This window comes from Lampris incognitus, chromosome 16, assembly GCF_029633865.1.
Source record: "Lampris incognitus isolate fLamInc1 chromosome 16, fLamInc1.hap2, whole genome shotgun sequence".
Taxonomy (NCBI): Eukaryota; Metazoa; Chordata; class Actinopteri; order Lampriformes; family Lampridae; genus Lampris; species Lampris incognitus.
Window position 1 is genome coordinate 24,040,165 of NC_079226.1, and position 14,105 is coordinate 24,054,269.

Here is a 14,105-nt window from a genome sequence, read left to right on the forward strand (position 1 = left end):
CCCCCCGGGTCCAACAGCATCAGCACCCTGTGCTGTGAGAGCTGAGGGAGGTGGGTCTGTCTTCCTGGCTGAATTCTCATTTTTGGAGTAAAGATAACATTAAAATACCGGTGGATTTTTCGGGGAAAAATCTTTAATATTTCTGGTTTCTTTGTGTGCTATTGGCTTAATTGTTTAAAGACCCGAGATGATGATAGCAGGGGAAAAAATATTGAGGTGTGCAAAAAAAAAAGAACAGGGGTCTTCCTAACGATATTTAAAAAAAAAAGGATCAGCTTGTTTAGATTTAATTTCTTTTTACCCCACCGTCATCAGATAATGATCTACCTGCTGTTTTGGTCGTATTAGAGGATAACTACACCGAACAAACGGGGTAACGGTACATCTCAGCGAGACGATCATCTCAGATCGGCCCGAATTCAAAATAGGCTCACTCTCCAGCCCCCCCCCCCCCCCCATGACGCTGGCTTTTCCTCCTGTGGTGTAAGGGACACACAGCTCCCAGTGCCCCTGCTCAGCCGACTGTCGACAAAGGCTGATGTTACTGGGGCAGACTGCAGCCTTTCCAGGGCCGTCAAACAAAGAGAAGACGGTAAAATCTGGAGTGTATCTGTGGATGAAGGAGTTATGGAGGGAAGAAAGACGAGTGGAGGAGAAGGAAAAAAAAAGAGAGTCAAACATAATAGAATGGAAACGCACGTCGCCTGGGAACGTGCCTCCAAAATATATAGTAATAAAATGTTTTGATGCTTTGCTCGTGTGTGAAGAGAAGCCAATGGACTTCAATCATATTTTCCATTATGCCAAACCCAACAGTAGTAGAGCAACCCCCTCCCTGCTTTTTATTTCCCTCCAGACGGAGATGCAGAGACACACACACTAATCTGAGGTGCTAATATATTCCAGAGAAGACGGTGACACTCTTTGTGCACTCATGTGACGTAGTGACAGGAAAGGGCTGTCAAGTTTAACACGCTCTCTCTCTCTCTCTCTCTCTCTCTCTCTCTCTCTCTCTCTCTCTCTCTCTCTCTCTCTCTCTCTCTCTCTCTCTCTCTCTCTCTCTCTCTCTCTCTCTCTCTCTCTCTCGCTCACACATTTGAGTGGCCCTATAGGCCTATTGTGGGATATCGGGCCCTGAGGGCTGGGTTTCTAGGAGTCTGTGAGTGGGTCCTCTTTGTGTAACAGTGACGCTGGCACGACAAGTCAGACACGAGTGACACGTTGTCAGTTCCACTCAGCCAACTGGAAACCTCATGTTTATAATCAAGCTCATCTCCAGTGTTTCGGTTTGCGAGTGTCCGCCGGAGATGGTATGATCTGAATGACTTCAGATTAAGGCGCAAATCCACAGCATGCACATACAGCACACTGATGGGTGGACCACACGCACGAATATTTGCAGACTCGCGGAGTCTGTTGTCTGTACCATCATTCATCCCAGAGAGACGCCGCCACAAGGAGAATGTTCATTCCTTGTAGCTGTCAAGTTGCTATTCCTGAGGGCTCTGCTCTTGTTGTGATGCCTGCATGTGAATGTGAATACATCATAGCCCTCTCATCTTTCTTGCTTGCTTGCTATCACACTGATGGATCACTCCAGCGAGAGATTGAGTTTTCATATCTAGGGGCAACGCAAAGTGTTGAACTTGTGTTAACATGTGCGTAGTGTGATGAGAAAATGGAATTGGACAGAAGTGATTTGTTCATAATGCCAGGTTGGCGTTACCTCCAGTGAAATCATCGTGGCTAGTCAGCAGCACCCCATTTCAAAACAATGCTTTCCGTTTGTGGCATGGTATGGGGTAGAAAGACTGTATACGTTCTCAGTTTTTGAAAGCACTGCCTGACACATAAATTTGGAAACAGAGTGGAGCATGTGAAATCAAACACATGGCCACATAGGATACGACTGAATAAGACAATGGCTGACACACGGGTGACTTCCTTCAATGTCATTTAATTGACACACACACACACACACACACACACACACACACACACACACACTCACACACACACACAGACACAGCGGAGAGTGGCACCAGTGGGGCGTAAAGTAAGCTGACAGACAGGATCTGTCAGAGGCGGTCTAGGTGTCAGCTTGCTCTGCGCTGTTCAACAGCTCCCCCTCCTGTGACTGACAACGACCCCCAATTAACCTAAAACACGCGCGCACACACACACACACACACACACACACACACACACACACACACACACAAATAAGCTGGGTGAGTGACAGCTGCGAAGCCTTGTCTCTTCATTTGTCATTAATTGAGATTGTTTCACTGGGTCAGATCTCGGCTCTTGTAAGAGGGTATTTTGTCGATTTACGAGTCATTTTATTGACTGGTGGAAGATATATTGCTGAGGCTTTTTTGTTGTTTTGTTTTTTAGAATGAACATTATGCGCAGCAGAACCGACATTTAAAATGATTGAATTTTCATGCACTAAAGGAGTCATTTAAACATGCCACTCTGGGTCCCTCTAGTGCTACAAAAGAGTCACATGGAATGGAAATTTGCATCTACCCCCACTCACTCGTCCTCTCCAAACAACCATTCAAATCACTGTAAGAGCTTACACTATGATCCACTGGTACTATTGCGGCTTGTTCTTTGTCTGGTAAGATCATTTAGTGCCGTTTAGGACTCCACGATTTTCATAGTATTTGTGAGTGAGATTTTGATATGCACTTACGTGCGTTTTTTTAAATTCTTTTAACGCAATGGAATTGTCTTTTATTGCCCAAAAACGATATGAATTTGACAGAAATGCATTTTATTTCAGTGTATTTGGTGTCAAGCAACGTAATGGGGAGTGCAGAAGAGAGGTGAAGAAGAGAGTGCAGGCAGGGTGGAGTGGATGGAGAAGAGTGTCAGGAGTGATTTGTGACAGGAGGGTACCAGCAAGAGTTAAAGGGACAGTTTACAAGATGGTTGTGAGACCAGCTATGTTATATGGTTTGGAGATGGTGGCACTGACGAAAAGACAGGAGGCAGAGCTGGAGGTGGCAGAGTTGAAGATGCTAAGATTTTCATTCAGAGAAGGACAGGGTTAGGAACGAGTATATTAGAGGGAAAGCTCAGGTTGGACGGTTTGGAGACAAAGCAAGAGAGGCAAGACTATATTGGGAGAAGGATGCTGAATATGGAGCTGCCAGGGAAGAGTTAAAGAGGAAGACCAAAGAGGAGGTTTATGGATGTGGTGAGGGAGGACATGCAGGTGGCTGGTGTGACAGAGGAAGATGCAGAAGACAGGAGGAGATCGAAACGGATGATCCGCTGTGGCGACCCCTAACGGGAGCAGCCGAAAGTAGTAGTAGTAGTAGTAATAGTAGTAGTAGTAGTAGGATTCGGTGTCAAGCAGAGCATTGACACTGATCGTTCACTCACTGCGCCACCTAAACAATAGAGGGCGCTCTGTCCCCGTATTTGTTATTGAGTTACAAAATGAATCCCAGAAAGTTGAATCAGGTCATCTGGACACAAAGTTTAGTGGGAGAAACGTTTCATCACTCATCTTACACTATATTGCCTTGGTTGTGCCGGGGGACCCGATCCTTGGGGTGGACCAATTTCTGGCGCTGTGTGTTTTGGGGTTTGAAAGCAACAGACGGCACAGGTGCTCATCCAGGCTCTGGTCGTCTCCCGGCTGGACTACGGCAACTCCCTCCATTGCTGGCACTCCGGCGTCGGTCATCAGACCACTGGAGCTTGTTCAGAAAGCTGCAGCTCGTCTGGTGTTCAACCGCCATAAGTTCTCCCACACAGCTCCCCTTCTCATGTCCCTACACTGGCTCCCAGTAGCTGCTCGCATCCAGTTTAAGACTCTGGTGCTAGCCTACAGGGCAGTGAAAGGAACAGCTCCTTCTTATCTCCATGCCATGGTCAAGCCCTACACCCCCGCCCGACCACTTCGCTCTGCTGCCTCGGGACGCCTGGTTGCCCCATCGCTCAGAGGCCCCTGCTGCCGATCGCCCCGGTATACGGCTTTTTTCTGTCCTGGCCCCACAGTGGTGGAATGAACTCCCCACTGACGTCAGGATAGCGGAGTCGCTGCCCATCTTTCGGCGCAGGTTGAAAACTACCCTGTTTCTTGCTCTTAGCACTTATTGTATTCGCTCATTAAAAAAAAAAACTTTCTTGCGCTTTTACTTTAGCACTGGTTTTGCTCTTAGATGCTTGTTTAGAGAGAAGATACACTTATGACCTCTGATGACTAGCAGTTCTCCTGATTTCCTACGTTAAATATATGTAAATGTAATGTAATGTAGCAAAACAGAGCAATGTGCTGTTAAGTGCCGAGAGGACCGCAGTGAATTTTACATCGGGGAAACCAAACAGATTCAGATTCGGATTCAGAAAAGTTTATTTATCCCAGAAGGGCAATTCAGTTTTACAATCTACCCAGACTATACACAAACTCACAGACAAGTGGCAATCTTCAGTATGTCAGAGACAATAGACAGATCAGTACATGGACAAGAGATGCACACTGTCATCCTCCCAGCAAACATGCCCATGCAGGCCCACTGTGGGTAGGTGTGGGTTTACTGTGGGGCAATGTGGGCAGGGGCAAACCCGCACTAATCCCACATGGACCCCATTTGGTTAGCCCATGCGGGGCCCACAGTAGTTTTGCCCTTTGAGGCCCCTATGTGGGCTTATTGTTGGCAAGCCCAATTGTGCTCTTGCCCACAGTAAGCCCACATTGGCCCCCTGTGGGTCAGCCCATGCGGGGCCCACAGCAGTTTTGCCCTTTGAGGCATCTATGTGGGCTTACTGTGGGCAAGCCCAACTGCGGTCTTGCCCACAGTAAGCCCACATGGGCCCTCTGTGGGTTAGCCCATGCGGGGCCCACAGCAGTTTTGACCTTTGAGGTCAACCCCCTGTTGACAGTACAGTTAAAATGTTTTAAGATTACAACTGCTTTAGGGTAAGCGGTACTCAAACTTTTTATTTACCGCCCATGCCCAATGCTGTATATAGTCAGACCTCTGCAAAAACGACAGTAAAATGTAAACAAGTTGTCCAAGGTATAACCGGTCCATCCCATACTTAACTAAAACTGCCCATCCAACAAGACAAGTACTGTCTCAACTTTTTGGTTTGTCGCAGCTGTTTCATATTATAGTTAAGAGAAAGAACACTAGTTTTTTTGTTCATTTTTTGTCCCTTAAATGTTCCTATAGAGCAGCTCATGCTGTTTTTTTAACCAACTTAATTACAGATTAACTATTACTCATAAATTTACAATTTTAATAATTTTGAACCATCAGAAATTTAGCGAACATACACACAGAGCAGCTTATTGTAGTCTCATATAGCCTGCAATACATCTGACATGTTGTGCATGTGTTCAGTAATAAACTTGACACACTCCATCACTCTATCAGTACACAAGTAAATATAGCCTATAGCCCTGGTTCAGTGTGGGTTTGGTCACGAGGTGATGCCAATCCTCATTACTTTAGATACTCCAAGAAGTTGGATTTGGGTAGTTTAATTTGAATTTTGCCCCTCCTGAGTCCACGGAACAATCAAAGTGTCAGTTTACCTAAATAAAAAAACACGGTCACATACAGATAATGTTTTTTTTTTTTTAGATTTAATGTTCTTATTGTGTTCAAATGTGGTTCCATTTTTGTTGTTCTGTTTTATAAAAGCATTTAATTTGGTATATAGCTTTGTTTTTCAATTCCAATTGTTTCCAATTTTCAATAAATTCTTTCTTCGTATAATTTATATTTTCTTCATTTTTTTGTTTGAGCTGGCTGTCAATAAATGTCACTAGCATACCAGGTACACATGGGGCACTATGGGCCCGTGTGGGACCACTGCTCCCAGCACAAAGTGTGGGTATACTATGGGCATGCTGCGGGCCCACAATGGGTCCCACTGAGGGCCCACTCTGCTTAGTGTGGGCAGCCCACACTCAGCCCACACTCTGGGCTGGGTGTGGGCTGCCCACTGGGGCCCCACCAGGGGCCTTTAGTGTGGGGCCCACATGTGCCCTGCATTTCATGCCGGTAACGGGGCCCACAATGGGCTGCCCACAGTGGGCCCCAAAGAGGCATGTTTGCTGGGCTCGTGTGGCCTTGCATGCAGACTCACACGAGGACCAGGCAAAGGGTAAAAATCCATATAAGTTAAAAGAATAGCATAAATAAATAAACAAACCAACAAATAAATAAAGCATTATAAAATGCATTGCACGTTACATTCCCCCCACTACAGTCAGTGAACGTACAGGCCCACAAGGCATGCGAAAAACAAACAAGGTATAAACCAACTGTTGTGGTTTAAAACAATATAAAGCATTTATTTAAAATGACCACACTCGGCATTTAACAGCCTGATAGCAGAAGGAATGAAGGACCTAGAATAGCGGTTCGTTTTCCTAGGGGGCGCTTTATAGCGCCGGCCTGAGAGCATTACAATGAATTCACCGGACAGGACGTGGTCAGACTGGCTAATAATTCCTTTTGCTTTCTGGGCCACACGTTTAGGGGCCACACAGACTGGCGAAGAAGATGGCACAACACAGGAGAGCTAAAGCGTCGGGCCAGGACTCCACACCTATCTACTGGCCAGTGGCCACTCTTTCAAGGATGAACATGTGCACATCCTTGATAGGGAGGAACGCTGGTTTGAACGGGGTCAAAGAGGCCATCTATGTGAAGAGGGAATGACCATCCCTGAACTGGGGAGGGGGGGAGCTAAGAGTACATTTGTTACCACGTTACAATCCTGTGATTGCAACGATTCAACAGTACACGTGGCCAACTCTAATTAATGGTCACGGCAATTTGCATATGAAACCGATCGCTGGTTTCGGTTGAGACGCAACTGTGACGGTTTCGGTCGTGCTGTTTATAAGGTGTAGGATACCTGCAGTCAGCTGAGACTGACGAAGTCACTGTTGATGATATGATGATTGGTGAAACGTTTTTCTGCCACTAAACTTTGTGTTCAGATGAACTGATTCAACTTTCTGGGATTTCCTTACCTGGATTATTGAACATGCATCAAGACATTACAAAATGAACGTAACCTAAAGTTAGAATCCTGTAACTAACCCGCATTTGTCGTTGCGTTTCACAAGTTTTGTGTCCCTCTGGTTAGTCTTTGCGAACGTGTCTGCTTCTGCGTTGCGTTGCGTTGCCGTTCGCTTGCGCGTACCGGCCACCGTAGAAATGCGGAAATGGAGTGACGTCCAAACACTTCCTGATTTAGCACTGTGGACAGCAGCCGGCCCGAACCACATTTTACGAGTTTATGTGATTCGACGGGCAAGAAAGCCCCTGCAGTGTTGACGTATCCATGGAGAAACAAACGCGAATGAAAAACACTCTCCAAGTTTGCATTGATAAAGTTCACGATGCGCTCTTCGCCTTAAGCCGAGATATATGGCATTACTCAGAAGTGGCGCATAACGAGAGACAGTCTCATGACAGACTGGTGCGCTTTTTCTCCGAGGATGGCGCATGGGGTGTTGACAGTCACTATAAACTGGCGACAGCTTTCCGGGCCACATGGGGCCCGGTTGGTGGTGGAGATGGCGACCGTGTTTTGAATATTGGCTTCCTGTGCGAATATGACGCATTGCCAGGCATCGGGCACGCCTGTGGGCACAACCTTATCGCAGAAGTAGGCGCTGCAGCTGCAGTGGGATTAAAAAGTGCATTAGAAAACGAATCGGATTTACCAGTCCGTGTGAAGGTAATTGATGTCAAAATGTCACTATAAGGTAGCAAATACATTTTCTTACAAATCAATAAAAAATGACTTATGAGATCCGCTTTGGGGTGACTTACCCACACGAGTGGATATGAATGAACAAGTATAACAAATAAAAACGGAATTTTACACTGAAAAAATAATGATAAATCGTCATCTCAGATAACTGTTCTGGGAACTCCTGCAGAGGAAGATGGAGGGGGAAAGATTGACCTAATTGAGGCAGGGGTGTTCAAAGACATGGACCTTGTCTTCATGGCCCACCCGGCTCAGCAGGATGTTGCCTTTCTGCCCTGTATGGCAATCACAGAGTAAGGTGCATCTGCTCATCAGCTCTATAAGTAATGATAAGAATTTGGCATGATTTTTTTCCACTTCTCCCCTTCAACCTTTCCCATCACGAGTCATCTGACCTTTTCAGTTTGTTAATTTCTCAGGAAGCCTGTAAACCTCTGATTTCATGTTATACAGTATGACAGTGAAGTACCGTGGCAAGGCGTCTCATGCAGCTGCCTACCCATGGGAGGGAGTGAACGCTTTGGATGCTGCAGTGCTGGCCTACAACAATCTCTCTGTCCTCAGACAGCAGCTAAGACCAGACTGGAGACTCCATGGTGAGAAGGGCAGAGGAAGAGCAGTGGATTTGTAAAGGATGCAACAGTGGTACATTTTCTTTTTTTCCCTTTTTTTTTGTTTTTGTGAATGACTCCAAATTGGAGTGGACAGTGGAATGCTGAGGATGCAAGGAGTAGAGGTGATGAAGGCATATGAGTTTAAGTACTTGGGGTCAACTGTCCAAAGTAACGGGGAGTGCAGAAGAGAGGTGAAGAAGAGAGTGCAGGCAGGGTGGAGTGGGTGGAGAAGTGTGTCAGGAGTGATTTGCAACAGAAGGGTACCAGCAAGAGTTAAAGGGAAGGTTTACAAGATGGTTATGAGACCAGCTATGTTATATGGTTTGGAGACAGTGGCACTGACGAAAGGACAGGAGGCAGAGCTGGATGGGGCAGAGTTGAAGATGCTAAGATTTTCATTGGGAGTGACGAAGAAGGACAGGATTAGGAATGATTATATTAGAGGGACTGCTCAAGTTGGACGGTTTGGAGACAAAGCAAGAGAGGCAAGATTGAGATGACTTGGACATGTTTGTGGAGGAGAGATGCTGGGTATATTGGGAGAAGGATGCTGAATATGGAGCTGCCAGGGAAGAGGAAAAGAGGAAGGCCAAAGAGGAGGTTTATGGATGTGGTGAGGGAAGACATGCAGGTGGCTGGTGTGACAGAGGAAGATGCAGAGGACAGGAAGAAATGGAAACGGATGATCCGCTGTGGTTACCCCTAATGGGAGCAGCCGAAAGTAATAGTAGTGAATGACTCCAAATATTCCATTTGGCACTTGAACCACTAATTTAGCAGTTCTCAATAGTTACTGTCTGATAATTACTGCAACCCGGTGTCTCTACGTTTATCTTTATAGCCTGATTGTTTAGCAGTATTGTGTTAATTATATTATTTACTTTCCCCATTAACAAGTATTAAAAGCAGCTACTATTTTAGTTTCAGTAGAAGTCAAAGGATAACCTTTGTTCTCACCCAAGCATCCAAGTATCAGATTTGACTATCTAACTTTTATTATTTTTATGTAGTCATTCTAAGTGAATGTAGATAAAAAAACGACAGAAAAGTTCACTTTTGCTGGTGGACACACCTGTTATTAAGATTCCATTCAAAAGGATGGACAAACCATGAGACATCAATATTATTAACCCAGCCAAATTAATTGAGTAATCCTAATTTTTGAAGGGATTACTCAATAGACAGAAAGGATGCAATTGCCATTTGTAGTGTTGTAATGGAACTGGAAAACTGGATAAGTCATATAATGGTAATGTTATAATGTACTGCTCTTAACTGAGTAATTATATTTCAGAGGATCATGTTAAATATCAGTTACAAATTGAAATAACATTCCTTGCACAGATTAGTGTGGAATTGAAAATAATAATAAAGAGAAATCCCTCACTAAAACCACACATAAGACTGTTTACCATGGATGCAGTGATACCGATGTTTGCTTCAAAGATTGGGCCAGTATCAGCTTGAAGGAAGCCATTTGTATCAGAGAATTCACCCATTCATCTTATCATTAAATCCAATCCCACACACCATTTTTTACATCTTAGTGATGCAACCAAATCCATATTTTTACCTTATTCATATAGAAAGGTGTATGATCTCTCCCAGTAGACAAAATCATGACAGACTTTTAAGCTGTGACCCCGCACTGGTTGGTCAACATATTTTCAGCAAGTGTATGGGATATAGACTGGCACTTTAAGTGGTACTTATAATCATATCAGCAGAGAGAAGTAGCACACATCCATACTTGCATGACACCACTCTTGCAGTATCCCCTCTCATCTCCTGCTTGTGTTTCTTCCACTGTAGGCATAATCAAACATGGAGGGGTGAAACCCAACATTATTCCTGACTACACTGAGTTGGAGGTCTATCTGCGGACGCCAATGATGAAGAATCTTTCTGACCTCAAATCCAAAGCTGAGGCTTGCTTCAGGGCAGCTGCTATGGCAACTGGTTGCCAGGTAAGCATGCCTTGAATAAGAGCCATCGTTTTCCATTTGCTTTCCTCTCAGTAATTCTTAGATTACTGCAAGAACAGTCAAAGACAAACATACTTGCAAGGAAAAAAGGCAACCTTGGAGTTAGGCCTCCTTTTCTTGCTAACATCCTTTTTAACGCCCCTGCACTATCATATAACTAATACCTAACTGTTGTTGTTGGCGGCCCTTTTACTGTGCCTTTATTTAAATACGTGAAGATATGACCATTTAATTTCATTGCCATTTGCAGTTGTATCACTGGGCTTTACTGAAGCATCAAGTAGAAGTGTTACACAATTTGAACAATTAGTTGTAAACTTTGTTACGGTGTAGCACTGTATTTGCACTCAATTTAAGCATTTTGCATCATCCATATGTCATATTTCTTGAACTTTGTCATCTAGTAGATTACAAAAGATCAGTTCAGTGGTACCATCATTTAGTAGAAAACGGTGCTTCTGAAGTCCTATACTGCATAGCCAAAAATATGTGGACACCTGAACATCATACCCATATGTGCTTGTTGAACATCTCATTCCAAACCTATGGGCATTAATATGGAGTTGGTCCCACCTTTGCTGCTATAACAGCTTCCACTCTTCTGGGAGAACTTTCCACTAGATTTTGAAAATGGCTGTGGGGATTCGCTCCCATTCAGCCACAAGAGAATTAGTGAAGTTGGGTACTGATGTTGGGCAGAAGGCCTGACTGACAGTTGGCGATCCAGTTCATCTCAAAGGTGTTGGATGGGGTTGAGGTCAGGGGTGTGTGCAGACCAGTCAAGTTCTCCTACACCAAATTTGGCAAACCATGTCTTTATGGACCTTGCTTTGTGCATAGGGGCATTGTCATGCTGAAACAGGAAAGGGCCTTCACCAAACTATTGCCACAAAGTTGGAGGCACACAGTTCTCTAGAATGTCATTGTGTGATGTAGTATTAAGATTTGCTTTCACTGGAACTAAAGGGCCTGGCCCAAGCCATAAAAAACAGCCCCATACCATAATTCCTCCTCCACCAAACTTTACAGTTCGCACTATGCATTCAGGCATGTAGTGTTCTCCTGGCATCCGCAAAACCCTGATTGGTCCATCAGAAGACTGCTAGATAGGGAAGCGTGATTCATCACTCAAGAGAACAGGTTTCCACTGCTCCAGAGTCCAATGGCGGAGTGCTTTACAACACTCCAGCCAACGCTTGGCCATTGAAACCCATTTCATGAAGCTCCTGATGATCAGTGCTGACGTTGCTTCCAAAGGCAGCTTGGAACTCGGCAGTGAGTGTTGCAACTGAGGACAGATGATTTTTACATGCTTCAGCACTCAGCGGTCCCGTTCTGTGGTCTTGCGTGGCCTATCACTTCACAGCTGAGCTGTTGTTATTCCAAGACATTTCCACTTCACAGTAACAGACTTAAAGTTGACTAGGATGGCTCTGTCAGGGCAGAAATTTTACCAACTGGCTTGTTGGAAAGGTGGTATCCTATGACAGTGTTGCATTGAAAGTCACAGAACTCTTCAGTATGACCCATTCTACGGCCAATGTTTGTCTATGGAGATTGTATGGCTGTGTGGTTGATTTTATGCACCTGCTAGCAAAGGATGTGGCTGAAATAGCCAAACCAACTAGTTAGAAGGGGTGTCCAAATACTATTCACCATATTGTGTATGTAATGTATTGTGAAGTTAATTGATAAATTGTCTATTTTTTGTCTTTAGGTGAAGATAACCTACCCAAACCCTGCCTATTCTAACATCCTTCCTAACGCTACACTGGCAAACCTATATGAAAAAAATGGGAAGGTCCTAGGAATTCAGTTTCAAAAGGAGGCAAATAATTTCTCTGGTAGGTAAAATAAAAATTTCTTAAATAAATGCAATATCAGAAGTGTCGTGACCTGGTGGATTAACTGGAATGTACTCATGATGTTTTTGGTCTTGTTATGTGCACCCTGTTGAGTTTATTGCTCTGGCTCTCTCTCTTTCGTTTCCATCCTTACTTTCTCTCTTTACTACATATTGGCAAGTGAGGCAGAAATTTAATGGAAATTTTATATTGTTAGATTTGTCAGATTCAAAGTGCTTGTGATTGAGGCTATGTAGGGAGATGACATTCTTTGCACACTGCTTATTGTCCTGAATCATGAGTGAAACAACATTCTCCCAGGAAACGTACTGTACTTATCTTGCAGGTTCGACTGACTTTGGCAATGTTTCGTTTATTGTCCCTGGTATCCATCCATTGTTCTACATCTGCTCTGATGCAGTGAACCACACTGAAGAATACACCAAAGCAGCAGGTGCAATTTTGGATGCCTCTTGGGAACAGATTACTTTGTTGATAATATAACAGACATTTTCAGTCATTTTTTTCCAGTTAACTTGATTTTTTTTTGTTGTTTCTTTCCCTACCCACCCCATGTTTTGTTTTGTTTTGGGTTTGTTTTTTGTTTTTTCCCCCCCGTTATTTCTGTTCTCTCATCTGCCAGGGGCTGAAGAGGCCCAGTTGTACACCCTGAGGACAGCAAAGGCCCTGGCTATGACAGCTGTCGATGTGCTGTGCAGCCCTGATCTGCTGAGGCAAGTGAGAGAGGACTTCATCCTGGCCAAACTGAAACAGGAGGACAAATAAATAAAAAGCAGAGATGGAGCTTTGCAGCTTCACTAAGAAAATACTAAATGATTTTTAACGAGTACACTAGACATTAGATTAGATTAAGTCAACAGGTATACTAGACAATATTGGCAAGTGGCCATGTCCCTCTTTTAAAGCTATTTTTGAACACTTATGCATGCAAAGCACAAGTTCATCAGTAGATGAGCTGCAAGTAACACCGTCTAATAAGTGCGCATGTGCTACTCTAGCTCATTTTTCTTCTTCTTTCAGCTTTTCCCCTGTTTTTCCAGCTCTTTATGTTCAGATATTTAAAGAAAAAAGCTAAAACATTGGAGAATTCTGCCACATTTTCCATGGCAGCTGCTACGTAGTTGTTGCCAGGGAGCATTTATTTAAATGACTGTCATGGTCTGTAGTCGCAACTTTTTTTTTCCACTTCTAAGTGATTTATGGAGATAAAAGCAGGCTCCAGTTAAATCCATGTGGCTCAATCTTTGCAGGATAAATAAACATATTGCATGCTTTTGTTTTTTTTGTGTGTGTGTGTGGAAGGCAGAGTTGAAAGCATAGCATTTTGCCATCTGTGTCATTTCATGCAATGTTCTGCGCTCAAGTTGCGTGCAAATAAAATGTTGCTTTTCAGAAAACATCACATTTATTAAACATCTTTCATTATAACATCTCTTCAGAGTGGTGATTACAAAAATACAGTAATAACTGTATTTTTGGTTAAATTATCTGCCAGAAGGGAATTTTTAGTGTACATCCACTGCATAAGTAAAAGGCAATCTACTGGAGGATGTTACCAAATTCAGCTTATAAAAACATAATAAATGCTAACAGCTAACAGGCTATAGTGAAACTCAATGCCTCACGACATTAAAGAAGATATGAGCTTTGCTCGTACAAAAAAATATCGACATTACATGAAAAAAAGGAACATTTTAATGTCTGGAATTTGCTTAACATTACTTTTTTTTACATATGTCTCAGCGAATAGTGGTATTTTTCTTCACTAAACTGTAATTTTACACAAAAGTGTTACAGTATTCTGAAAGCAAAATAATTAAATTGATACAAAGAACAGGAAAATTTAGAACATCTATTGAATCATACCACAGTGCTGTGAG

General features: G+C 43.6%; 1 protein-coding gene across 1 annotated transcript; it reads left to right on the forward strand.

Moving 5' to 3' along the window:
* The first annotated feature begins 7,326 nt into the window (after nucleotides 1-7,326).
* LOC130126019 (peptidase M20 domain-containing protein 2-like) lies at nucleotides 7,327-13,611 on the forward strand. The gene is made up of 7 exons (XM_056295393.1): nucleotides 7,327-7,725; nucleotides 7,906-8,054; nucleotides 8,215-8,357; nucleotides 10,188-10,342; nucleotides 12,078-12,204; nucleotides 12,551-12,658; nucleotides 12,848-13,611. The coding sequence occupies exons 1-7, from the start codon at nucleotides 7,327-7,329 to the stop codon at nucleotides 12,988-12,990; spliced, it is 1,224 nt and encodes a 407-aa protein (XP_056151368.1). The 3' UTR covers nucleotides 12,991-13,611.
* Nucleotides 13,612-14,105: the final 494 nt, after the last annotated feature.

Coding starts and splice junctions, on each gene's coding strand:
- LOC130126019 (XM_056295393.1), top strand. CDS start 7,327: ATGGAGAAACAAACGCGAATGAAAAACACTCTCCAAGTTTGCATTGAT. Junction 7,726..7,905: donor ATTTACCAGTCCGTGTGAAG/GTAATTGATGTC, acceptor TCGTCATCTCAG/ATAACTGTTCTGGGAACTCC. Junction 8,358..10,187: donor ACCAGACTGGAGACTCCATG/GTGAGAAGGGCA, acceptor CTTCCACTGTAG/GCATAATCAAACATGGAGGG.